The sequence below is a fragment of the Ascaphus truei genome, chromosome 4, assembly GCF_040206685.1.
Source record: "Ascaphus truei isolate aAscTru1 chromosome 4, aAscTru1.hap1, whole genome shotgun sequence".
Classification (NCBI taxonomy): Eukaryota; Metazoa; Chordata; class Amphibia; order Anura; family Ascaphidae; genus Ascaphus; species Ascaphus truei.
This window is the reverse complement of record NC_134486.1, coordinates 120366500-120393846: the sequence shown is the minus strand read 5'-3', so window position 1 is coordinate 120393846 and position 27347 is coordinate 120366500. Positions and strand designations below refer to the sequence as shown.

The 27347-nt window shown below is 41.2% G+C and overlaps 1 protein-coding gene across 15 annotated transcripts in view; it reads right to left on the bottom strand.

Moving 5' to 3' along the window:
• The window catches only part of SYNE1 (spectrin repeat containing nuclear envelope protein 1), a 603546-nt gene that overhangs the window by 332416 nt on the left and 243783 nt on the right, over positions 1-27347 (bottom strand). For all 15 annotated transcript variants that reach the window (XM_075596504.1, XM_075596505.1, XM_075596506.1 and 12 more), the window contains 12 exons: positions 26126-26260; positions 24886-25044; positions 21993-22201; positions 21133-21241; positions 19931-20095; positions 15980-16147; positions 13553-13729; positions 10084-10224; positions 8469-8629; positions 6303-6456; positions 2468-2695; positions 1273-1371 (listed from right to left, as the gene is read on the bottom strand). In XM_075596504.1, the coding sequence (XP_075452619.1) occupies positions 1273-1371; positions 2468-2695; positions 6303-6456; positions 8469-8629; positions 10084-10224; positions 13553-13729; positions 15980-16147; positions 19931-20095; positions 21133-21241; positions 21993-22201; positions 24886-25044; positions 26126-26260 (1905 nt within the window). The remainder of the gene's footprint in view (positions 1-1272; positions 1372-2467; positions 2696-6302; positions 6457-8468; positions 8630-10083; positions 10225-13552; positions 13730-15979; positions 16148-19930; positions 20096-21132; positions 21242-21992; positions 22202-24885; positions 25045-26125; positions 26261-27347) is intronic.

The window sequence follows — 27347 nt, the reverse complement described above, 5'->3', positions numbered from 1 at the left end:
GATCTACTGTGAGCAAGCAGGTATGCACCACACTGTGTAATGGCAGAATCTCTCAGAGAGGGGAGGGGACGGGGAAACAATGTTACATATCCCTTAGTGGTCAGATAGTCATTAAAACCCCTAACTAGCTAGGAATAGGACTACAGCTGTTTAGCCACTGTGGGACACTTTGCCAGGATTGTTTTGCCATTGGCTTTTTAGGGTTATGGGGTTAGGATTACGGCTTAGGTATTAAGGTAAGGAATATTATCGTTAGGGGTTAAGGTTAGGATAGGGGTTAGTTTTTAGTGTTCAGGAGTTATGGTTAGGATTAAGGTTAAGGTTAGGAATATTAGGATTGGCAATCAGGTGTTGCGTGTAATCATTTATCACCTATGCCATGTTGGTTTATCTTACAGTATGTTGCCTATGTATGCAATGGCCACTATTATGGTATTAGAGTATATATGGCAACATAGGGCTCCGATATCGAAAACTTAATGACTGGCACAACAATGGCAACATAAAAATAACAGGAATTGTTTTGCCTACAGTATACAGTAATACCACATTTCTTTTGCTTAGCAGAGTTTTATGACTCCAGGCCCAAGGCATAACCACTGTGAATCTTAAATACAAGAAAAGACTTTACAAAAGATTTAATACAAAATAATATAAAGATATACTGAACTGCAAGCATGCTCAATGCTGTAACGAGCATGAGTTTGTTTGAATGGATTTAAAGATAAATGTCTTGTTTTTTGTTTGATTAGCATATTTTTTCACCCATACAGGAAAAAAATCTAATTAGATAACTTATATAGATATAGAAAACATAGACAGTGTACTGACCAAGGGAGAGATCTGATTGCCACTCTCTTGAGTAATGAAGAATTTGTTTTTCTTGTAAGACACTAGGGTTTATTATTTGGAGGAGAGGAATATTGCATGGAAATTAGCATTACCTTCAGAATAAGTTCCTGTGCGATGTGCCCTGATCGCACTAGAGAAGTTTAATGCAGGGGTGCTCAACTCCAATCCTCATGCCCCCCCCCCCAATCTGATTGAGCCACATGTGCTAAAGCTGGGTTATCCCGAAAACCTGACCTGTTGGGGGGGGGGGGGGGGGGGGTGGGGGGGGCTTGAGGACAGGAGTTGAGCTCCCCTGATTTAATGAGTTACCCCCATAGTTGGCAAATGTTGCACTGGAGTTTTTATTGCCTTTATCTAGTTCTATTTCTACGTTTCTAGAAATATTTCATATTCAACAGGCAGCAGAAAACACAACTATACCTGATGTAACTGGAGGACACTGTATGTTTCTGCTGCAGAAGAACAGTTATTAACAGGACCAGCCAACTTAGCTTCAATTTCAGACAGAGAATTCTGCACCTGTACAGCAAAGAAAATGTTTTCGATTTTGGGTGATTACTATTTAGGATGAAATAAACATCAAAAATGCATGTCAACCCAGAGCTTGAAATACACTTGTTTCAATTAATTCGACATGGTTTACACGTCAACTAACACATTTAATTTGTTTGGTGATGTTTGGCACTGTGGAAATGTGAATTCCTGTGCAAGGATGGCCCTTTGAAAAATTGGAGTTAATAGCATAGTTTGCCATACCATCATACGAGAGTGTACCAAATGTCCCATGTGTCATTAAAAAAGTGTGCAAGGAGTCAGGTAATGCATGTAAACTTGATGATCATTGAAAGTAACAGCCATGCATGGGTTAAAGAAAGAAAACATGTTTTTAAACCATCAATGTCTCAGTTCTCAGGGCAAGTCAAACAAATTGCACATATGAATTAAGCAGTAGAGTTTTGTTAGTTCTAGGGTTAGGCAATTTTCACAAAATGTGCAATTAGTTGAAGATGGTTAAAAAAAAAAAAAAAAAAACATTTGCCTTTTTTTTTTTTTTACACTTTCCAAGATGTTATTCAAGACTTCTCTAACTTTATCATCTAGCACTTTCTGTTTGGAAAGATACAATCCACAATTATTACTTTGCACTTTGTTATTAAATGCTAATTTAGTTCCTCTTCGTTCAGTCCTTTGCCTTAAACGTTTGTAAAAATAAAAAAAATAAAAAATAGTAAAAACTCTTGAAGACGGTTCCTTCCTATGTTGGGGGTTTTCTGGGATATATGCCATGACTTACTGGCCCATCATCTTCCCATGCTAGCACTTCCCTTTCCATTAATGACAACTTTACCATTAGGAGTGCAATATGTTTCTTCATTAAACTTGTGGCCCTGAGAACTTGGAATACTACAGGAAATTCGAACCTGTACCTATATCTATTGCCCTGGAGCATGATGTTACTTTTCTAAAGATTTCTCAAGCCACCAAAAAAGTGTCCCATTCAGATATCCTTTCATAAATTAAATAAGCGAATCCATATATTCATTCCTTTGCTCAAGGGATTAGGTGTATGCAGTGGGATTTATCCACTTTCATGATTTTGCTGAATATGTTTCACCTGTCTGAAAGATTCCTCAAACTTCTGCTGCTGCAATGCGTTCCCCAGAATACCTTCTTCCAGCCGTTGTGCATGGTCCCTCAGCCCATCCCAATACTTGCTGATTTGTGAAAGTCTGGCTCTCATACGTGCCATCTCCCCCAAGCTAACAAACTGAGCAAAGGACTGGCACTTCTCTTCAAGACTTGTGATTTCATTGGCTTTACTCTCTAGTTCTCTAAGGGTACCCTAAAGGACAAAAAAAATATAGAAGCAAACAATCAATTTATATAAATATCCATACACATATGAAGATGTATAGATATAGATATAGACAGTGGTTGACAAATCACCAAAAAATCTACACGCCACCTAGTACCAAACGTGTGCTGCTTGGGCTAATATTTACTCGCCCGGGGGTTAAATCCACTTGCCCGGGGCAAGCAAATGTATAGGTTTGTCGAACACTGGATATAGATTATAGATATACTGTAGAAATAGATATAGATTATAGATATAGATATAGAAATAGATAATACTGAGTTAAGTTATGGTGAGTAAAAAAAGTGACAAAAACCCTCCACAGCAAAGCAAATATGCAAATGTAAATACAACTGTATGCTCATCTGCATGTCTTAGGCAGGTCTGCAACCCCGCCTTTCCCCATTATCACCCAGCACACAGCACTTCCACTGCAGCAAGGGATTCTGGGAAATGACATGCAAATGAGCACACAGTGCCACTTTTTGCTTCAAAAAACATATTTAACATGGTTCCCTATAGGCTTAAGCTTGCTGCATGGTCACAGCTTTGAGCACAGCCAGGGTTAAGGTACATACCCAGAAAACCACCCACAGACAGCTGTTTCAACCTTAATGGATCTCATCAGTGTGGGGTTGATTAACTGGGTATGCAAAGAAGCTAAAGGATGGGCCAACCATAATACTGAGTTAAGTTATGGTGAGTAAAAAAAGTGACAAAAACCCTCCACAGCAAAGCAAATATGCAAATGTAAATACAACTGTATATGCTCATCTGCATGTCTGCAGGTCTGCAACCCCGCCTTTCCCCATTATCACACAGCACGCAGCACTTCCACTGCAGCAAGGGATTCTGGGAAATGACATGCAAATGAGCATACAGTGCCACTTTTTGCTTCAAAAACCATTTTTAACATGGTTCCCTATAGGCTTCTCGGCCTTTTGGCTAAGATCAAGGCGATATGAATGCTCCTCTCGGCCTGCACAGCTATGACCAAATGCAGTACCATCCTATCTGGGGCTTTAGTAGGAAAGGTCTGTGGCAAGCATTTGGCCCTCTAGCTCGTTGAGAGGTGGTGTCCAGGCCCCGGACCACAGAACCCCTGAGCCTTCGGGCTAAGGGGGGATGGCATTAGAACAACCAGCCCTTCGGGGCTGGGGTGCACCTGCACAACCCTCGAAAGAGGGGAGATTACGCGAACTCCCTTGCGGGCCTCGGGCCAGAGGGAGGAAGAGACGGATGTCCTGAATCCTAACGGAAGAAGGCATCAATGTCCCTGGAGACCTAGGCTTTCGGGCTGAAATCTTCAGGGAACCCGTTCCGAGGGCGGGTCTGACTTCGGTTGGACAGTCCAAGGGCATGCACCCAAACCACTGAAGTGGATTGGGATCTGATGAACGAGAGGGGAGGGTCTCCCCCAAACCTCTCGGGAGGGTAAAAAAACAAAAAAAAACCTGTCTGTGGGTGGTTTTCTGGGTATGCATGGTCACAGCTTTGAGCACAGCCAGGGTTAAGGTGCATACCCAGAAAACCACCCACAGACAGCTTTTTTTTTTTTTTTACCCTCCCGAGAGGGTTGGGGAAGACCCTCCCCTCTCGTTCATCAGATCCCAATCCACTTCAGTGGTTCGGGTGCATGCCCTTGGACTGTCCAACCGAAGTCAGACCCGCCCTCGGAACGGGTTCCCTGAAGATTTCAGCCTGAAAGCCTAGGTCTCCAGGGACATTGATGCCTTCTTCCGTTAGGATGGTACTGCATTTGGTCATAGCTGTGCAGGCCGAGAGGAGCATTCATATCGCCTTGATCTTAGCCAAAAGGCCGAGAAGCCTCTAGGGAACCATGTTAAAAATGGTTTTTGAAGCAAAAAGTGGCACTGTATGCTCATTTACATGTCATTTCCCAGAATCCCTTGCTGCAGTGGAAGTGCTGTGTGCTGGGTGATAATGGGGAAAGGCGGGGTTGCAGACCTGCCTAAGACATGCAGATGAGCATACAGTTGTATTTACATTTGCATATTTGCTTTGCTGTGGAGGGTTTTTGTCACTTTTTTTACTCACCATAACTTAACTCAGTATTATGGTTGGCCCATCCTTTAGCTTCTTTGCATACCCAGTTAATCAACCCCACACTGATGAGACCCATTAAGGTCGAAACAGCTGTCTGTGGGTGGTTTTCTGGGTATGCACCTTAACGCTGGCTGTGCTCAAAGCTGTGACCATGCAGCAAGCTTAAGCATATAGGGAACCATGTTAAAAATGTTTTTTGAAGCAAAAAGTGGCACTGTGTGCTCATTTGCATATCATTTCCCAGAATCCCTTGTTGCAGTGGCAGTGCTGTGTGCTGGGTGATAATGGGGAAAGGCAGGGTTGCTGACCTGCCTAAGACATGCAGATGAGCATACAGTTGTATTTACATTTGTATATATATATATATACATACTGTAGTGCCGACGGTTATTCTAACACAAACCAGTGGCAATCGCCAAAAAGACCCAAGTATATGCTGGGTACATGCTGGGTCATGTTTAAGGCAAGTTTAAGGCATTTCTGCATTGACTAATGGCCCATCAGATTAACAGCGGGGGTCCCTGGCAGTGCCATTCAAACTGAATGGGACTGCCAGGGACCCCTGCTGTGTTAATCCGATGGTTCATTAGTCAATGCAGAAATGCCTTAAACTTGCCTTAATCTAGCCAGGTTACACCCAGCATGTACCCAGCATGTAACCGGGCTAGTTTAAGGCAAGCCTTAGAATACTCGTTGTCTCGTCTGTACACACACACGGATAGACATATATAAAGACATGCATAAGTATACATACTGTATGCAGGAAATATTAAATATGTTCTTGTGTGTGTGTGTGTGTGTATATATATATATATATATATATATATATATATATATATATATATATATAATGTTCCTTCTGTTAAAAACATGTATTTTGTTACAGAAAAAAAGTATTTCATATACAGTACATGTTGCAAAGCAGACAAATACCTATATTATGTATACAGTACATGCTGTATGTAAACTGTATATAGATAGGTCCAATCTCCTGAGAGAGATACACACCAAACACATTTTCATATATACTGTATATACGCACTAAACAAGCACATGTACAAGATAAGGAGTCACTCAGTGAGTAAAGACACTGACTGGCATTGAGTTTGAAGCAGGGGAACCTGGTTCAATTCCCGGTGTCGGATCCTTCTGACCTTCTGACCTTGGACAAGTCACATTATCTCCCTGTGCCTCAGGCACCAAAAAAAATTGATTGTAAGTTTCAAGGGACAGGCCTGCAAAATGTCTCTGTAAAGCGCTATGTAAAGCTAGTAGCGCTATACAATTATTATTATTATATATATTCATGTACATTTACATACATATACGGTACTGTATTTGCATATATGTTTCGGGTTAAAAACTGTAGACTTGAACTACTGCATGAATACATTTGGTGTATGGGTGAGCTAAAAAATAATAATTTCTACAAAACACTTCACAATGTATGTGTATTGCTTCAATGCAGAGGTCCAATAATAAATGTTGTCCATATCCTGGGTTTGCAGTTTACTGTGAATTACTGCACCTGAATGTGCCCGACTTGTGTTTCCAGTGATGTAGAAGATGAAGATTGTAACATATCCAGTTCCTTTTCTTTTGCAGAAATCCAGGTGGAGTGTGTATCAAAATCTCTGTCAAACTGCTCCCATTTCTGCTTCACCATTTCCATTGTATTAACACTGAAATTGGCACAAAACGAATAATTAACCCAGGCATTTTTTCCAGCACAAGAACGATAATAGCTCCATATAATTGTACTGTACATCAAACGAAGGCTGTACCCTATTTTAAAGGTTCTCCCCCCCCCCCCCCCCAGGACCAAAATGTAACAATGGCAGTGACATGTTTTTAAATCAAGGTGATTGCAACCTTTTCACACAATTCACAAAGGTGAACGTATTTTCTAAAGAAAACAGTTTGAACTTAGTTTGTAAACCTAGTAAGCTACTCTCTTTTGTGTTACATCACTATGCTAAATAGGAGTTTGCAGAGGCAAACCTGCAGTCTCTCCACCATCATTATCGACTCTCTGACAAGGGCAGGTTAGGCTAGAGATAAACACTTGATTGTTGCACACTCCCCCAATGAAAATACACTGTTTTTACATCACCCTTCTGCTAACCCTAGTTCTTTCCCGTCTTAAGTACTACAACCTGTTATCTGGACTTTCTGCCTTACTGCTCTCTACCTGACAATCTATTCAATATACTGCAGGTAGAATTGGAGTACAGCACTCTCTTGCACACCTGTCTCTGCCTCTCTCTTCCTCAAATCCCTTGGCTGACATCCCATTACATTTCGTATTATTATTTTCCAAATTCTCTTCTTCGCATTCAACCTCTTCATTCCTCCGGCTTCTTGCATCTCTGCTCTCATCTCTCACTATGTACATGTTCACTTCCTGCTCTTTCTCAAGGTTGTCTTCTCACTGTTCCATGTGTTTCTAATGTTGCTCTACCCACCCTGCAGTATGCACAAAAGCAGAACCAGCTCCAGCAAATTGGGATACCCATCATGGGGTCTTAAGGCATAAAAGGGAACAACAAATTGGTGCTAAGACAAAAAAACTCAGGTCAGGCATGAAAAGGGTAGTCAAGCACACCAAAAATATAGATCAATCAAAAAATTGGGGATTCACTTCACATATTCATCATACTCCTTTCCTCTTCATCTTCAAATCCCACCTGAAAAGCCACCTGCACAATAAAGCATTTCCATTGCGGTGTAAAATGACAACATGACCCACTGAGTATGATCTTAGGGTCTCAAGTCAAGCGGCCGTTTGAGGCCATTTTCTGGGAGAAAATCCACATCAACGTGTATGGATCTATTCCTTATTGTATTATTATTTACTGGATTGTATCTTGTTTAAGATCTCCATACAGCAAAAATTAAAAATAAAAAATGACGGCAAATGCAATAAAAACCATTTGGGAACCAGTGCTCATGAACCATAAACAGAGACCAAGAGCACTTACTGTCGCGGCCGAGTTTATTCTTACCTTTGCCCGGTCTCGGCTGCGACAGTAACCGGGCGCGCGCCGAGGTGTCCCGGGAACGCCGGAGCCTCGGAGGATCGGTCCTCCGATCAGGGCTTCCCCCTCCCCTCTCCGGGTCCCCCCACCGCAATCCCCCACATCGCGGGACACCAGGGCTCCCTCGGGGAGCCCTGGGCACGCGCGCCATGCGCGCACGCTCCCGATGAAGCGTGACCGCGCATCGATGACGCGCAGCATGCCGAGGGAAATAAACAAGCAAGCCGGGACACCTCCCGGCTTGCGGAACAAGCCAGCTAAGAATAAAGTGTTCCGCCAGTGTACATCAATCTGCTAGCTTTGCCACAGGTGCTAAGGAAGGCTGGCATGGTTCAGCCTGTACAATACATGAAGAAGCAGCACTTGTGTGGATATTTTAAGGGTTTTAATTCCATCTGCCAATGATTCTGTCCCACTCTTGGACCTTTTTCAAGATTTGAAAAAGGCAGTAGGACTGAAATGTTGACCATTGCCTTAAAACCCATTAAATCACCTATGCGAGTGCTGGCTCTTGTATTGGGTGCTCAGGAACCAGACATGTTGCTTTGCTATATGTTATACACCCCGTGGCCATAAAGTTGATCAACTGTCCTGTAAATGCAGATGCCAGTATTCATGAAACAGGAATACCAAAGCCAGGAATATAGACCACATACTCTTCTGTAAGTGATCCCTTTACTTGCTTCACTTTCTCATCAATGGATTTAGCTTGCTGCTGAAGAGATTGCTTGTTTTTTGCTCCAAGTTGTATCTCAGATGATTTTTTCACTAGGTCTTCCGATTGAATTGAAGTGGCCTCATTTTCCTTACAAACCACCTATAACGACACAGTTAAGCATGCCTGAGACTCAACTAAAGCAGATATAAAGCACACAAATATATTCTGGGCAATCATTATTTGTTGAAATGTTTTAACTTATTTACTTTTCAGGGTTTAGGAGCATTCACGTTATAGCAGTCCTGCCACGGGTACATACAGGATGAAGTAGCCAGAAAGGAGAACTTGTACTGTATGTAGTAAAGGAAGACGTATCCAGGCGCTCCAATGGTCTTTGGTTAAGAAAAAAGGTGTTTATTCAAACCGGATCAACATTTTGGTCCACTCTGGGAGTTTTGTCTGGGACCCCCTGGGCAAAGATCCCAGAGTAGACAGAAACGTCGATCCTGCTTGAATAAACACCTTTCTCTTCACCAAAGACCATTGGAGAGCCTGGATTTTTCTTCCTTTCCTTAACTCATTTACTGACAGCAAATAAACCCTTGGCGCTACTTACTGTAGGATTCCAGCCTGCTCTTTACTATACATATCTGCCCTGCGGATGTGGATGTATTTACTGTGTTAAGGGTGGCAAATTTCACCAGCTTGAAATATATATCTATATGATAAAGATGGCACACAAGTTTTAATTTTCAAAACGTCATCATGAAGAATTTGTGAAATAGCTGTCAATTCAGCAGGGCAAGTATGCCCACTGATTAGACTATTAATTAGCATCCTCCTCCTGATGATTTTTAAATTGTTTCCAAATAAATATTTTTTAGGAGTCTTCAGATGTTTCACAGGTTCTTTATAATGATTCTCTTCATCTTTACCTGGCTACATCCTGGAAAATATACCGTTGACTGCAAGTAGAGGTAAGCCATCTGCTTATTGTATGTTATAGGAGGCAGGCACTCCAGTATTGCGCAGTAAATAGAATGAATTCAACGTTTCGGATCCAGGTGGAGCCTTTGGCAAAGGCTGCGTCGGGAGCCAAAACGTTGAATAAATTGTATACACTGAGAAATACTGGAGAGCCTGCTTCTTATATCATTTGCATTAGTACAACTTTTGTACCTAAGCAGTGCAACCACCATCTACTGAATATATTTATATATATATATATATATATATATATATATATATATATATATATATATATACACAGTGTTCGACAAACCTATACATTTGCTCGCCCCGGGCGAGTGGATTTAACCCCCGGGCGAGTAAATATTGGCCCAAGCAGCACACGTTTGGTACTAGGTGGCGAGTAGATTTTTTTGTGTGGGGAGTAGATTTTTTGGTGATTTGTCAACCACTGTGTATATATATATATACATATACATACATACACACACACACACACACACACACACACACACACACACACACACACACACACACACACACACACACACACACACACACACACACACACACACACACACACACACACAATTGATATATAAAATGCAATTCTAATAATGATCATTATCTGTATGGTACATTACCTTTGTCTGTTTAAGTTCTGATGACAAGCTTTCTAAGCTACCAAAGTTCAGGGAACGTTCAAGAGTGGGGCCCATCTGTTTCAGATACTGTACTATGTTTTCTTTTCCTGTTTCTATCTCCCCCCATTTGTTTATTGTGACCTATTGAAAGGGAAAACAATAATGTAGAGAATTTACAAATGCAAAATAAATATATTTAGAAGTACAGAAAGAAGATTTCTGAGTTATGCCTTCAATTGAAGGCATGGTACTTTTTTTATTCAGTTGGATTGTTAGCTAATATTTTTATTGTTTATTATACATGGAAATGGTAGGGGAGGAGAATACAGAAATCATGAGGGAAGAATAAGAAAGGGAGGGGGAGGTATACATAGTGACCGACCATCTTCAAATGGACAAACATGGTCCTGTTTAACACAAACTTAAAATTGCAGCACAGCACATTGATACATAGGTAAGATGGTATTTCCACTTAGTTCGTATAGGAGAACCTTAAATTCCTTCCCTATTACTCCGATCCTACATATCATCCCTGTGTCTAATCTATTTGTTAAGCCTGGGCTCACAGGCACCTCAAATTAAGGGTTTAAGGGAGGCTGACAACCATTTCATGAACTAGGCCGAGTTCCATACATTGACGGAGAAATTGATGGTTAGGGATGTTAGATTGTGAGCTGAGTGCAGTCCTTTAGATAACAATAGTCTAGCTGGGAGGATACAGGTTTAGAGAGCCATAACTCAATATTTACCCATTTATTTGCACTGGAGGGACATACCAGGGTATTTGTTTTAATTGACATGCTATGTAGTATCCGCACAAATCTGTTATGGCCAGACCTCCACTTGCCTTAGGGGTCATCAGGATTGATCTGGTCATCCTTGGTCTCTTATTTTTCCATATAAATGCAAATAATCTGTTTGAAGATCTCAAATATTTTTGTAAGACACAATAATAGGTAGCATTTGAAAGTAATATAATAACCTTGTGTTTCACATTTGTACGAAAAGTACAAATATCTTGGGAACCTGAGGGGTATCCCTAGAGGTCTGGAGAAGCGGTATAGGAACATTTTTAAAAGTACAAAAAAGTGGAGACTGAGGCTTTAAGCTAGTATATCAAGTACAGATTTTGAAACTTTCATCCTTGCTTGGTTTAAACAATGAGAAGATAAAATGCTTCTCACACTACTATTTTTGGTAGTTGGATTTGTGTGGGGTTCAAGTACAGTCAGGGCTGCCGATAGGGGGGAGGAGCGCCAGGACAACTGTCTCGGGCCCAGAGCCATCAGGGACCCAGACAAGAGCAGGTTCTAAGGGTTTCCTTTCAGGGCCTGTCCCCTCATTGCCACTGCTCTCTTTACTGATTGTCACATGTATATGGGAGTTCTGGGAGGTGTAGTCCAGCTCCAGATCCAATTTTTGAACAGCTGAAGACAACAGGACCACAAATCCCACAAGCCCTTGTGTAAACCCCCAGAAAGAGCCAGTCAGTACAGAGGCTCCCAGGGATGTAATAGCTCCCATATGGAGGTAGGAAATGTACCCCCTGCCTTCCTCTCTCTACCTCCTGACCCCCTCTCTTATCTCTGCCTCTTGCAACCCTACCCCCTACCTCCTGCCACAATCTCTCTCCCTCCTGCACCCACTGCTAGCCTCTCTCTCTCCCTCTCTCCCCCCTCTCTCCTGCCCACAGTACCCCTTCTCTTTCTTTCTCTGTCCCTTCTGTACCCACTTGCCTAGTCTCTGCCTCCTGTATTCACTTCCTCACTCTCCCACTTTCTTGCACCCATTGCCCCTCTGTCTTCTTCTCCTGTACCCCTGATCCCTCCTTCCCCCTCTCTTGCTCCACTCTACATGCATCCACTGTCTCTCCCTCCATCCCTCCCTCACCAACAACCTGTGGCCCAGGTCAAGACTGTAGTCATAGACTTTGGGAAAGCTGTTGGCAGCCCTGAGTACAGTGTACACGGCAAGAGATCTAAAACAATGCTACATTTGCTAGGGATTAGAATGCAGTGAAAGGCAATGTCTTCAGAAAGCCAGGATCCACAGCACATAGTGGTATCTTCAGAAAGGCCACATACGTAACTAAAAGTGGACAATTCTGTCTAATGTTTATAAGAACAAACTATACATGTTACACAAGAACTTTCTATTAAAATGTATTCAAGGACTAGCCTATTTTCTAGGCCTCGAATAAAAAGAATATTTTTTGGCTAACTGCAGAATACTTTAGAATCATATTACTAAAAATGCTAATTTACCCATGGACTTGACCCAGGGCCCATGCATCTTACATGCAAAACTAACAACATAAGGAATAAATCTGGCAACCAATATACATAAATGAATTATTTTATATCTATATCTAACAGATATTTCTTATATTTATGTAAACACTTTCTAGCCTGTTTTTCACTTGAGCTCTGACCCATATACAGCTTAACCCCGTTACAGCGCGGTCATCGGGGGCCACCCGCGACCACCGCGTTATAAACGGGGTCGCGGAAAAAATGGCCGCCTAAATTATTTTTTTTTTTTACATTTTTTTTTTGTAGTGGTACTGCGTCCGCCGGAGGGGGAAAGCTGAGAACTCTCCCAGCATTCCCAGACCCGGTGGGGCAGCGGCAACAGCACGCAGCACTTACCCGGCATCTGGCAGCTCTTCTCCCTGCTTCTGCTTCCGTCTTGCGAGAGCAAGCTCCCTTAAAGAGACAGTGTGTCTCTGTGTGTCTCTGTGTGTGTGTCTGTGTGTGACTGTGTGTGTGTCAGTGTGTCAGTGTGTGTGTGTGTGTGTGTGTCAGTGTGTCAGTGTGTCAGTGTGTCAGTGTGTCAGTGTGTGTGTGTGTGTGTGTGTGTGTGTGTGTGTGTGTGTGTGTGTGTGTGTGTGTGTGTGTGTGTGTGTGTGTGTGTGTGCAGTGTGCTGTGTGTGTGTGTATGCAGTGTGCTGTGAGTGTATGTAGTGTGCTGTGCAGTGTGCTGTGAGTGTGTGCAGTGTGCTGTGAGTGTATGCAGTGTGCTGTGCAGTGTGCTGTGAGTGAGTGTGTGCAGTGTGCTGTGAGTGTGTGCAGTGTGCTGTGAGTGTATGCAGTGTGCTGCGAGTGTGTGCTTTGAGTGTATGCAGTGTCATGTGCAGTGTCATGTGCAGTGTGTGTGTTTGTGCAGTGTGCTGTGAGTGTATGCAATGTGCTGTGAATGTGTGCAGTGTGCTGTGAGTGTATGCAGTGTGCTGTGAGTGTGTGCAGTGTGCTGTGAGAGTATGCAGTGTGCTGTGAGAGTATGCAGTGTGTGTGTGCAATTTTTTTTTTAAATTCGGGGTCCACGCTCAAACCGCGTTATATGCGGATCCGCGTTATAGCGGATCGCGCTATAACGGGGTTGAGCTGTATATTGTACGTATTGGTACTACAGTTCTTTTGCAGTTTATTCCTACAGGGTACAATATTTACGTTGACTTATTGCATTTTACCTGCAAATGTTCTTCCTGCTTCTCCATTGCCTTTTCCACACGGTCCAGTTCAACTTCTAGCTTTGTTAAATCTTCCTGGACTGTGCCAGCCAGACCTCCTTCCACCTGTAGCTCCTGAGCTTGAGTAATCTGCAGCTGAACATTCTGTTTCTTGGAACGTATGTTCTTCATTTTTTGCTAGCAGAATCAGAAAAAAACTATTCATGAAATATGTTCTGTAAGGGCTAATGGGAGCAGATGCCAGTAATAGCTATGATGGCTATTAATAACTGCTAATGGCTGTTGCTGTTATAATAAATAAACTCCATTGGGTCCAATAATCACACAACTGAATATGCTGATATACACTTTTACATTTCAACTTGTTCATTTTCAGAGCTTCATGTATCAAGAAGCTAATGACTGATTTCAGATTACAACATGTTCTTGAACATTTAAAACGAAAATACATTTTTTTTTAAAGTTGATAAACTCAGGCTCCCATACTAAAGCAGGTCTAGGATGCAAGTAAAACAGCAATGTAACACCTTATATATTTGTTTTAAATATGTTTAGTTAATTTTTAAATCAAGGGCCAATACCCTAACTTCAACCAGCATAATAGAAAATAGCACTGCAGAGCCCTACATACAGAGTTCTACTGCTATCACATTGCTATAATCCAGCATACAGAGTTCTACTGCTATCACATTGCTATAATCCAGAGTTCTACTGCTATCACATTGCTATAATCCAGCATACAGAGTTCTACTGCTATCACATTGCTATAATCCAGCATACAGAGTTCTACTGCTATCACATTGCTATAATCCAGCATACAGAGTTCTACTGCTATCACATTGCTATAATCCAGAGTCCTACTGCTATCACATTGCTATAATCCAGAGTCCTACTGCTATCACATTGCTATAATCCAGCATTGCGCAAACTGGGGGCGCTGGATTTTGTTGGGGGGGGGACGACCACGGCGGCGGTTGCAGCAGCCCTGCGCTCTTCCCCGAGGCATTTAAGTTAAATGCCGGGGGTCCGCGCGAGGCTTCTGCAACGTCAAATTAACGTGGTACTGTAGTCTTCTGCACGCGTCGCCATGGCAACGCGGCATCAAATTACGCCTTGGTGTCATGTGACGTACGCGTCGCCATGGTAATGCACATCAATTGACGCTGCGAGGTCACGTGACGTGACATGACCAGCGGGGTCATTTCATGCCGGGTCACAGAGAAGGACGGGCAAGCGTTTGGGCCTGTCAAACAGGGGGGGCGCAGCTCCAAAACTTTGAGCACCCCTGCTATAATCTACATTAGGTCTCTTTAACTACGTCTCCAATGAGCCAGATCAGAAAAAATTTAGGCGTAGAAGGGCCAGAAGCTTATAGTAACTGTCATTTTAGATTTTTAAAAATACTATATTCCAATACTTTGCAAGCATTATAATATCTGTACTTATATATTTACATTTCTTTATCCAACATTAGAACTGAGTTTCAGTGGGAAAAATGCACTTAGCAGCCTATGAAATTAGCAGGAGCAGAGTCTATGGGGCCTGTTCTATAAACTTCGATAACTAACTCATCGAGGATTTTGAGCAGTTCGGTGGCGATTGTGGTTGAAGGTGGTATTTGGCCCATGGTGGGTGTTTAGGCCTTGCGGGAGGGTTGCGAGAGGATTTAACCCATTCATTACCATAGCGGTTACCATCGAATAGTTTAATATCATACATGTCATGAAGATAAAAATAATATTCAAATGTAATTTGCAACTAAATAAATGATCCAACTAATGGGTCAATTCTATATACTCTGAAGCGGCCGTTCGTCTTCATCTGAAAATCCCCATTGAAGTCAACAGGGATTTTTTGTACCGAACAGCCGATTCCTAGTACAGTATACAGGCATACCCCGCATTAACGTATGCAATGGTTCCAGAGCATGTATGTAAAGCAAAAATGTACTTAAAGTGAAGCACTAACTTTTTCCCCCACTTATCGATGCATGTACTGTACTGCAATCGTCATATACGTGCATAACTGATGTAAATAATGCATTTGTAACAGGCTCTATAGTCTCCCCGCTTGCGCACAGCTTCGGTACAGGTAGGGAGCTGGTATTGCTGTTCAGGATGAGCTGACAGGCGCATGCGTGAGCTGCCATTTGCCTATTGGGCGATATGTCCTTACTCGCGAGTTTACTTAAAGTGAGTGTCCTTAAACCGGGATATGCCTGTATAGAATTTACCACTACGTGTGACCATAATTAAGGCAAATCTGATCCATTACTGCAGGAAATATTAACACTTGAGACCATCAATTTCATTATGTACAATTAGAATGGGCATTTTGAAAATCGCTAAAACACCTAAAAACCTTTAATTACATTCCGGAAACATAGAAAAGGACAAAATGGTACTTGGAGGTACAAGAGGGTTGTACCTGGTAATGCAAAAGCAACTCCTGTGCCTGTGCAAAGCTTTCTGTTTCCAATATCTTCTCTCCATCTGTCTGGGCATCTTTTGAGCTTGTAATTAACCCAAGCAGTGTATTTTTTACTTCTTCCTTGTACTGTACACAATCCCCAACAGAACTCAAAAGTTTCTCTGTCTATTGATCAATAATACAAAAATATAAGCATGTTTTAATTATGTAACTGTGATTTAAACAAATACATTTATATCACGTTTCATATACTTTAGAAAGATTCATCTTGCAGAATTTTAACATATTGACCAGTCTAGCGGGCCTAATTATCAAAGTGCAAGAATTAACTGAAAGCTATCTCGCTGTTTTCACTAAAGTGTGCTCGTAAGACCACCACACCAAGAAAAGTCTTTACAATTCTGTGCAATATGCAACAGAGTCAATCTTACCAAATTAAGTATTCACACGCGCTATTCAATAAAGATCAGAGACGATGGTGGAGAGAGAGATTCTGCATTAAATGAATTGCATACCACGGATGCTATTTAACCTATTTAACTTGTGGTGACACTTATTCAAATAAGAGTTATTTATGCCAGAAAAACGTTTGCAAGCAAAACGTTCAATCCATTTTATTTGTATGTTTTTAAATAACTATATACAGATGTAGTAAGACTTATTGTCCCCTTCCACCGCAGATGTTTGGTTGTTCGTCCGCGGCGCCGGGGACAGTGCTGACTCAATCATGCTGCGGGGTGTCCATGCTTCTGAATGGGCACTACCACCGTGGCCGTGGCACTGTAGACATGAAGTCTTGCTACATCTATACATGAGCAGGGTAGTGGTTCATGTTTTTCTTTGTGTTACTTATGACACACTTCTAATTTTGTTTTGTTATTTACTTATTGAGGATGGGTAAGCAGTTTGCATTAGACAGAGGGTAAGGGAGGGCTTACTCCACCCCAGAGCTGGATTATGTTTGTTGAGAAGTAAAGGATGCTTTTTTTGTACAGGCTTTTAAGATATTGCCAACTCCTACTTACATTTTCCATATTGCAAAATTGGTGCAATGTAACATACACTTAGAGCCCACATGACACTCCAACATTGTATGACATACTGTAGATGCCAAGAAAATCTGATGTTGTTTTATAAAGGGAGCAAGTGCAGTAGACCTAGATCAGTCACATAAATTGTACATTGTGTAAGAAATCCAGTTCAGTGATATTATTATATTGTAATATGTATGAATCCAGTATATAGACAAAATGCCAATTATATAGTATGATATGGTCTGATTTGCAATGGCTTTCTTTTCATACATACTGTATATCACATATGATATTCTAATATTGAAATTGGTATTTTGTGATAAATTCAGTTACATTGGGTCAGTATTTAGTTATATTGGGAGTGGAGCTGTGCTGAGTTCTCTATAGCGAAGTCCTGTGGGTGACATTTGAGTGACTATAGCAAAGTAATCTACAGTGGAAAGACACGGTGCACAGCATGCAGATGGAGAAAAATGGAGTACAGCACAGCCAAAAATAATTAAAAACAATTTATTGGGTGGGTGACATAGGAGAAAAATAGATGGGTTAAGGAAAAGAACTCTGGAGTCATGTTTCTAAGTTACTTGCTGTAATCCTATACCTTGATATATTCTAAGTAGTCTATTTGATAAGTGTGGTGGTGAACAGGTTAAATTGGCTTCACATGGCTATTTTTCTCCCTATTAACCATAAATCCCACTTAGAGTTAAGCCAACTGAGTGGCATCTACTAATTTCTAGGTAACTATTAAGGATTACTGATTTAAAGAAGTTATGCATACTTACAAATTGATTTAAACTCCAATCAACATGCTACATATTTTTGGCTCTCTCTGGGGACTTTTTGACATTTATACATTTTTTGCCCTGTTAAAATACCCTGTCGCACTGATCATAGGACTATTTACAATCCACTTTCTGTTTGATTGACTATATACAACTGTGGTTAGAGTTGATGCAACCGGAAGTGGCTATGGCATTAGGTTGGATCTTTCCAGAAGACATGCCGTATTAGGTTATTCTCTATATGGAGGCATGGGCAGTTCATTATTAGATGACATCAGTTTGGCTGTAGGACCTTACCTTGAAATAGAATTAGTGATAGCAAGAGCTGACTAAGGGATATTGTCTGGATAAATATCTATCAGAGGGCTACTAGGGGGAAAGAACGAGAGAACAGGAGATTACTCCAGGAGGATGATAGATGGATTGCACCAGAAAGATGTGAGAGGGATAACACCAAGATGAAGGAGACAAGCTTCAACATCATGATACTGATGTAGCTTAGTGTCCCTGGCTATACCCTTTCCTTTGGCGCTAACACTATAAGTCCTGATACGAACAGGCAGTGTTGGGGTTTAACTCCTGCACAGGGCCTATTTTGCAGTTGCAGCCTGGATAGATATAATTACTCTATACAGGTGCAGGCCTACCGGCAACTGGAGTGTCATGCCTGGGAGGGTACTGACTGGGTCACATGCCAGTGGTGTGTTGCCTGCCAGTACCTGGACCTGCCCTGTTATGGGGCAGGGTTACAAACCCCTCTCCATGTATAAAAGCAGGCACTCCACCAAATTGTGTGGGTTCTGTCTTCCCTCCCTCTGTGGAGTGAGAGTTCTTCCACCTTGCCCCATCAGGGGGTAAGGGGGTTAAGGAGGGGCTCTTGGGGCCTCAAGCCCCTTGGGTATGCTCCAGGGACCAGGGAGGAAATGAAAAAGGATTGGAGGTTGACAATAAAAACTGGTTGTTCCATCGCTGGGCTATCTGTGTCAGTGTTTGAGGAGTGTCTGTGGGAACAACCCTTGTCCTTGGCCAGGGGCCCTACAGACTGGAGGCGCTGCACCATGCAGTAGAAGCTGAAGCCTGCCTTGTTGTAACTCCCCAGTACCATCGGCGGAGACTCATAACGCCTGGAACTAGCAGGTATGCACCACATCAAACCCTGTAACTACCAATCTCCCTTGGGGGGGTGGAGAGGAGGGGGGAGGTGTTACACTAAGATCAAATACAAGAATTACTGTCAGAAATAGAAAACTATGCAGCCATCTTTGAGGATATTCTAATATATTGGAACGTCACCGCCATTGTGTACTATTTTTGTATGTGAGTATTTATCTTCAAAATAAATGTTTATTTTTATGTGATGAGACCAGAATGCTGAGTACTGTGGTGCTAGGTTAATCGAAGAAAAGCGAAATAAGGACATTTTACACAGAGTTTTAGTCCTGTCCAGATCTGCTGCAGAATGCAGTCAAGTATTAGTATTGAATGTAGGAAATGTACTTTATTAAATGTATTTAATTTAGCATTCAATTAGTATAATAAAAATGAATATGGAGTTATATATTCTAACCAGTACAGTTTTTTGCAAAAAGATGCTGAAACCCTAAGCAAAGAAAAATGAATATAATAACAGGCCTTAAAATTGCCTGACAATATCCTGTGGAGGCGCGCGAGCTTGTGCCCGCACCTGACGTCATTTCCGTTCCACTATTGCATATCCATGAAGCAGCTTTGTACCAGCAAAATTTCATAGGTGCCACCAAAGAAATTTCACTTCAAAAATGTATTTAACAATTAATCTAAACAACAGGCCTTAAAATTGAAAATATGGCATAAAAAGCCAGGAGTTCACTATTCCAGCAATATTTCTAATAATTTCATGGTCACTATCTGTATTTGTTGGTTGATCTCCGAAATAGAAGCTCACGAAAAAGACCTCCTATTCCCCCCCGTTTTTCTTCTTTACCATTTTCAAAGTCTACACTTTTGAATGAACACTAAAATTTGGCTGAAAGAAGCATTAATCAGACTAAACACAATGTTAATGTAACACAGCAATTCCTGTCTACCTTTGCGTTTTCAGAGATGAGAATGAAAAAGTAGAGTAGCCACAGGAATATATCGTACTGTACCTCAGTGAGCAAGGCTAAAAGTCCTTTGAAATCAGTGGAAAGCTTGGAAAGTTCATTGCTCTGCTTCCTTATTTCAGGCTCAGATGCGACCTCAGTAAGTGTGGCAAGCCTGGATTTCAGAGAGCTGAGGTTACCTTCCTGCTTGCTCACATCTTGCCTGATCACCTGCAGATGAACAAACAAATTGCTCTTTTATTATTTGTATATATTTATTACTTTTAACCGAGCAACTGGAAAATAATTGTAGGCACATCAAGGATAAAATGAAAATGTAAAATGGGAATAGACGGAGATCTGGTTGTGCAAACTCTCACTGAACAGTGATTATCACACAAAGGGGAGTCTAACCCTTCCCAAGTCTCCGCTCAAGATGTTTAGAAACTTACTTTAAAAAAATGTCAGATGCAAGATGACAAATTTATACTTGGCCAATAAAATAGCAGCACTTAGGTACATATAGTAGAAGTACAGATGTAGCATGATCTACTGTCCACAGTGCCATAGGTGAAAAAGCAAATGGCTACGGCGCTGGGGACAGTGTCTTCTCGCTATCACGTTGTTGGGGTTCATGATTCCTGGATCAGAACCCCACAGCGTTAATACGTCTGGGCTGCGATCGTCGCTGACGTGGGACAGCGAGCGGCCTCGGCAAGACAAACAGTAAGTCGTGCTTCATCTGTAGCAAAGCATATTGTACTTGCTGATGCGTCATCGTGGGGTATTCTCTGATATTCTGCATGGTCACTGCCATTGAATCCAGCGAAACGCGATATTCTCCGTTATGAGCTACTGCAATAACCTTTTGCTGCATCTGTACATGACCTGATCTTTAAATACATAAAAAATTTTGTTGGAACACATATTGTGAACCTTGGCATTTCTATATCATCATGTCTATCCAATGCTATCATCATTGCTAGGCGGGGCCGAACTTCCGTATTCACCACCTGGGTGGGCTCCCTATGTCACTGCATAAGGACCCATTCCACAGGTAGGACTCCAGGGGGAGGGGACATATTTTGTTCCAACTTGCACCAGGGCCCACCGGTGAATAGTTCCGCCCTGTTCAAGCTTCAATGGATTACAGCCGATTATGTAGGTGCTAAACGTTTTTTTTGAAAAGTGCTTTCTGATTTCTTAAGGTTAAATGCAAAAAAAAACTAAACAAATGAGAATGCCAATGTTACAAGTTAACACGTCACCTCAATTGAAGCTTTGAACTGTTTATATTTTGCAGCATCCTTGGCACTATTTTTGATTTGCTTCAACTCCTTCTCCTTTGCCAACAACCAGTTCGATAATTCAGTAAATCTGTAAAGCAAGCAAGAGTGACCATAAAAAAAATATTCCACAATGAAATGCAAGGGTTGTCTAAACGTCTGTGCTGCCAGCAAGGCCTGCAGTGCGGGTCCCTCTGGTAGCAAAGGGGTCCCCCTGACACCCTTTGAGTATACGTTTTGTTTACCTTTGGCATATTGCTAAGTTTTCAACAGTTAATACAGGGCACACATAAGCATAGGTGCTCTACTTGGGTAAGCAGGCAGCCCTGTTAATCATTCATTATTTAGAAAGAATCTGGACTACAAATACTAGAACAAGCGTATGGTATGGATTGCCTGCTCCCTGTTCGTGGCTACAGATGACCAATTGCATTACAGGTATTGGGGAGGTGGCTCAGAGCACAGCTATGTTGAATGCCGTTCTTGATTACATGTTGGTGATTGGTTCTTTCTGTTGTGGTGCATCATGGGTGGGGGTATATATGTATGGTCACTATCACTTGTTGGTTGCACGGCCCTGAGGAAGGTCTCCATGTGGGACCGAAACGTCGGTTTATGTGTGTCTATGTTTTGAATACAGTTTTTTTGGATTAACCCTGTGCAGTTTGCTGTCTCTTTACTGGTCCTTGGATTGGTTCGTATGATATATATATATATATATATATATAATATATATATACACACATACATATACATACATTTTATTTTTTTGACATTTGTTAGGGGAGCTGCAGTCTTAAAATAAAATGAATGTAAAGAATTTCAACTCCTGCGTGCTATACCTGCTCTTGAAATCCTTCCATTTGTCTGGGTGCTCCATCAGTTTCAGGTGAGTGCTGTCAATCTGATCTTTTAAATCTTTTATCACCTTCCTGCTGTTTTCCAGTGTTCCCTTTACAGGGTCTCTCTCTTCAAGTTTTAGGCACAGCTCTTCAATTAACCGTAACCTTTTTTCACACAGTTGATAAAATCCTTTCTCGCTAAAGAAAGCCTAAAAGGTAAGTAAAATGCAAAAAGAACAAATTTGATATAAATACATCTTGCAAATAAAAAAAAACACTGGTGTGCACATTTCCTTGTCTCAGACAAGTCTGGAACTCTGCTTTTCCCCATTATCTCTTATCTTAGCATACAGTGCTTCCACTGCAGCTAGGGATTCTGGATAATGACATCCAAATGAGCCATCACAGTGTCAACTTTTGCTTCTGGTCCATTTTAACATGGACCCCTATAAGTTTAAAGCTGCCAAATTACACAGATTTTCAGCACAGCCTTGCTTAAAGAAGTGCATAGCCAGTAAACCTACTTCATATGAATACTTAGGAAGGCAACAGAGCATCTATGTATTAAAAATGCGTCACAAATATGTAACAAATAGGAGCCATGTGAAAATAATGCACACTTGCCGTCTTTAAAAAAAAAAAAAGGGGGTGATGTATCAGAGAAACTTTGGAGTAAAATTGATTGAAACTGCGTGATTTTAACCCTGTGTGTACATGTCAATGTATTCCTCCAACTTTAGCACCATGTGCATCTTCTTGGGAGTAGAGATGTGCACACGTTCCACAACGTGAGCGAATTTCCCCTATTTGATTTGGCAAAAGTTTACTTCAATCCAAAAAATGTGTAGCAAGTTCACTTTTCAAAATTCAATCTAACTTAAATAAAAAAAAAGAAAAAACATTTGTTTTATAAGACACAGGACTGCTATTTCGGTATAAAAAAAACCCCCAAAAAACACTAAATATTGCATTTTCAACTATTTAACTATTGCCTCCAAAAGTTAAGGAAATATTTTTTCAGGTTTTTCAAACTTTCTGGATAATTTGATTGCAGTGACAAAGCAAATCTCGACACGTTCGCTACCTGTCAGTAAGTGGAGTTAAGGAAAAGTTACATGATGCACAGATTACAACAATGAGGTGTATTAATTTCTGCATCTCTGTGTTAATGTTTTCTATTGTATTTGTGTTCAATGTAGGAAACTCTGAAACAGTTGATGACAACATAAGCAGACAATGAAATAAAAACAAACTGCTACTGTATGTGTATGTTTTTTTGGTGATATACATCACCTCCAAATTTTTGTGTGTTTGCTCCGGACACATATTTTTTTTTAAAGATATTTTGCTATGAAAGAAACTCATCACCTTTTCAAATATGAAGGCACACTACAATTAAATAATTTGTTAATGACATTAGACCACTATTCAATAAAGTTAGAAGCATAGTCACGCAAAATTAACAATGCATTTGCTTCCACTTAAGTGAATGGAAGGTAGAGTATAACAACACTTAACACAGTCCTCCCTGGGACTGAGCCTTTAACCTATAAAACACTTCTCCAACTTTATATAGTAGGGTAAGATCAATTTATCGACTGAGGAAACAGACCCCAAATTTTCCTGGAGCCAGCCCTGAGGCATGCTTGTGTGCTCAAGATTAAGATTTTAATCATTAGGGTCACAACTACTTCAAGTTTCTCCTTGAATTCTCAAAAAAGCAGCTCATTTCAGCCGTTTTTGAATCTCTCAAGCATTTTTTGGATCGTGTTGTTCGGTAAGATGCTGTGCTTTCAAAATTCAATTTTAGCCACGAAGTATAATGTCTTAACTTATCCTATGTTAACGGGCATGTGTCATTGTGTCATAACAATGGAAGAATTGTTATTTACTATACATTTTTACAACAGATCAACACAACAGTGTTAATAAATAAAATTATCCCATTAGGTTTGTAGCCATGCCTGGTTTTGGCTACCAGTCTGCCCTCCTTACATATAAGCCCTGGTAAAAGTGCAGGCAATGTCAGGACCAATCCAGGGATTTCTCCCACAGAAGCTGCTTCCTTGAGTGACAGGGGAGGAGGTGGGACAAGGCCTGTGTGCTGCCCAGTCTTGGGCTCAGACCTTGTACCTTCCCTCTCTGTACTTAAGGAGCTGCACTTCATAAATGTAGTCAGTGTCTCTTCCCTCTTGAAAGAGATAGGTACTCACACAGGGGTGTATCTGGCATTGGCACCCACTGTCCACTCCCCTTGGGGAGTGTGATGATACTTTTCCCCTGGCTCTATTAGGGAGTCGGGAAGAGTAAGGACTGCCTCTGGTGCCCTTGGCTGGGAGTGGATGTCCAGGGACCATCCAGAGGTTGGAGACCTGTGTGAACTGTGCTGAGCAGAGACAGTTGTGTTATACTTTGCTGAAGTAGAAGAATAAAAGGTTCCAGTTAATTATACTCCTGCCTAGTGTGCAATCTGTCTGGGGGGAGTGAAGCAAGTTATTCTGCAGGAGATTGCCTTCACACTACTGGAGCCTGCAGCAGATGGAGGCGCTGTACCAGAAGAGATATAAAGACCAGTAATGTACCACAGAAGACTGTCTAGACGTCCCCACTACCAACGGTGGACCACTCAGCATCCTGTGAGCAAACAGGTAGCCAGCACTATGCACCATGTAATGGCAGAATCTCCCAGAGGGTGGGGGAAACAGCGTTACACGTTTAATAAATCAAGAGCACTGGTAAAAATGTCAAGAGAAAACAAATAACCTAATAAAAGAACCGTGTACATCTAGTATAAATTCCACTCACTGAGTCCCTAATTTTCTTCCTAAGGCCCTCAGCTATTTTCGATGCTGCCCCTCTACCAGTGAAGGGGTTAAATTGCATGGTTACGTACCCTATGTTCTTTAATTATCTTCTCACTGCCTTCCACAGACATCATTTTGTCCTCTCGAGACAGCTCCGCTTTACACTCCTCTACCGTTGTTAAAATCCTGTTCTTCTCCAGTTCAATCTTTAGATGGAGCAAATGATAGGGTGCTTCACTCTGAAAGTCCTTTGAAAAAGATACAGACCAGTACATTTGTTACTTTGAATTGCCCTCACGAAATGAATGGATGTCAAATAAGCATGTGAAGATAATGTGGGACAAAGAGTGAATTGTCATGCAACAGTTTAACTGGCGCTATTTATGCATTTCATCATGGGTGCACAACTCCAGTTCTCAAGGGCCACACAAGGCCAGATTTTTAGACTATTCCTGCTTTAGCACAGGTTGCTCAATCTGTGGCTCAGTTATTTTGATTGAGCAACCTGTGCTTAAGCAGGGATATCCTTAAAACCTGGCCTGTGTGTGGCCCTTGAGGACTGGAGTTGTGCACCCCTGCATTACATCAATGGGTACATTTGGAAACCTTAGATTATGCAAGTAAAAATCATGTACTATACACCGTAATAGCAATGTTTTACACAGTTACTTAACACATTTAAAATGGCAATCCCCCAACCGCAATTTTTTTTTTATTTACCTGGATTAGGGCGATTTCTTTGGCGCTGATTTGTATTCTGTGTCAACTTCTGGGGATCCCCAGTCCGAGATAACTGTGTTTTTTTTTTTTACTTAACCCCCCCACAAATGTGGCTGCCGGTCATGAATAGAAAGTAATGTAATCGCCCAGTGAGGCTGCTCAATTCTATTGGCCGTCGGAGCAAACCTGGCACCTCTGGCGTAGTGTGTCCACCGGGCAAGTATTCTTTGCCTGGTGGACAACATAGCCTGTTGCTCGGAAACTGGGGGATCTCAAAAGATCGGGGGATGGGGGGAACCCCGGTTAAAAAATTTTTTAAATTTAATTAAAATAGCAGCCATCGTGGCTTGCTTTAGAAATGAGTCACATTTTGCTTCCTGTGTGAAATAACTGTCCTGTTTTGTATATATGTGATGCAGCTGCAGGCATATAAAATTGCTGCATACTTCAAAATAGTTAACACATAGTCCGCATAGCATAGCATACTGTTGCTTAAAGATGAGTGTGTTTTGTTGAACAGTGATTGCTCAGCCAATCTGCTTTTGGGTTGTAGTGAATGTGTGCCTGTGTGTGCAAAAGATGAGGTTCTATTGAGGATTAAACACAAACCTTCCATTTTTTGTGTAGTTTTCGGACAGTTTCCTGCAGTGGCTGTTGGTCTTGCTCGGGAAGGATGTCTGTCAGCTCATCACAAGCTTTAAGGAAAGTGTTAAGCACCTTCAGATCTAACTGTCCGAAAAATTCCTGGAATTGATAAAAAAAAAAAAAAAAAAAACAGTTAACAGATTTTTGTAACAATAGCTCATTTGAATGTCGTTTACCAGAATCCCTTGCTGCAGTGGAAGCACTTACTGCATGTCAATGCTGAATTGAATAGGTTATAATCCAGGTCAAACTTCTGACCTCTTTTTACTACAGGAGGAATAGCAATGCAAAACCTATGTGGACTTAACACATCGACAGACAAAGAAGCCCCAATGCACATCAAATATGAAAAATTATTTCGTTTATTACTATCCGTTATATGTATGTTTTTTCTTTTCAGAAGTATGGGTCATTTAGTTCAATCTTTTGGCAAAAACATTTTAAGCTTGCAACCACGTTAAGGTAAGACCGTACCAGCAGGTCCTATTCTACCAATTTTATACTGTGTATTTTGTCATTCTTCCACTGTTTAGACAAAAGAGGAAACAAAACAATAATACAGCCAATAGCATAGGATGCATGACGTATGCGGAACCTAAACAGTTAATTAAAAGCAAAAAACTAAATGCAGAACATACTCATTTTTGTTTGTAATGTAATTTCTGAAACAGCACAAATCTGGTTCTCTCTCTCTCTCTCATTTTAAAGCCCCACATACTGTAATCAGGGTCCAACCTATACGAAGGAGCTCCTGGCTACCTATGCCCCCCCACTGGCTCACTTCTATCTACAAGTGAAGGTCTGCTGATGGTTTCCAGAATCTCGTTAACATCCTTTTGAGGCCCAAGTATTTAGCTATGCTGCTCCTACTCGTTGGGACTCTGCCTCATACTGTACGATCTGTGATGCCATCTGTCTGGAAATCTTCCAAAACAAGCTGAATACCTATCTATTTATCCAGCAATTTGATTAATGCACTACCACCAATGCGACATTTAATACTAAACTATGTATTCTGTATTTTGTTACATCCTATATTTACATCTTGTGTCTGGTGTTAAATATAGTTTAGCTTTAGATTTTGTTCTTTATGATGTACTGTACGTTAAGTGCTATAAAGTAATTATTCGTTGTCTTCACTCATTGTTTCCCATGGCAGCAATAACAAAAAGAGCATAGGTTTGTG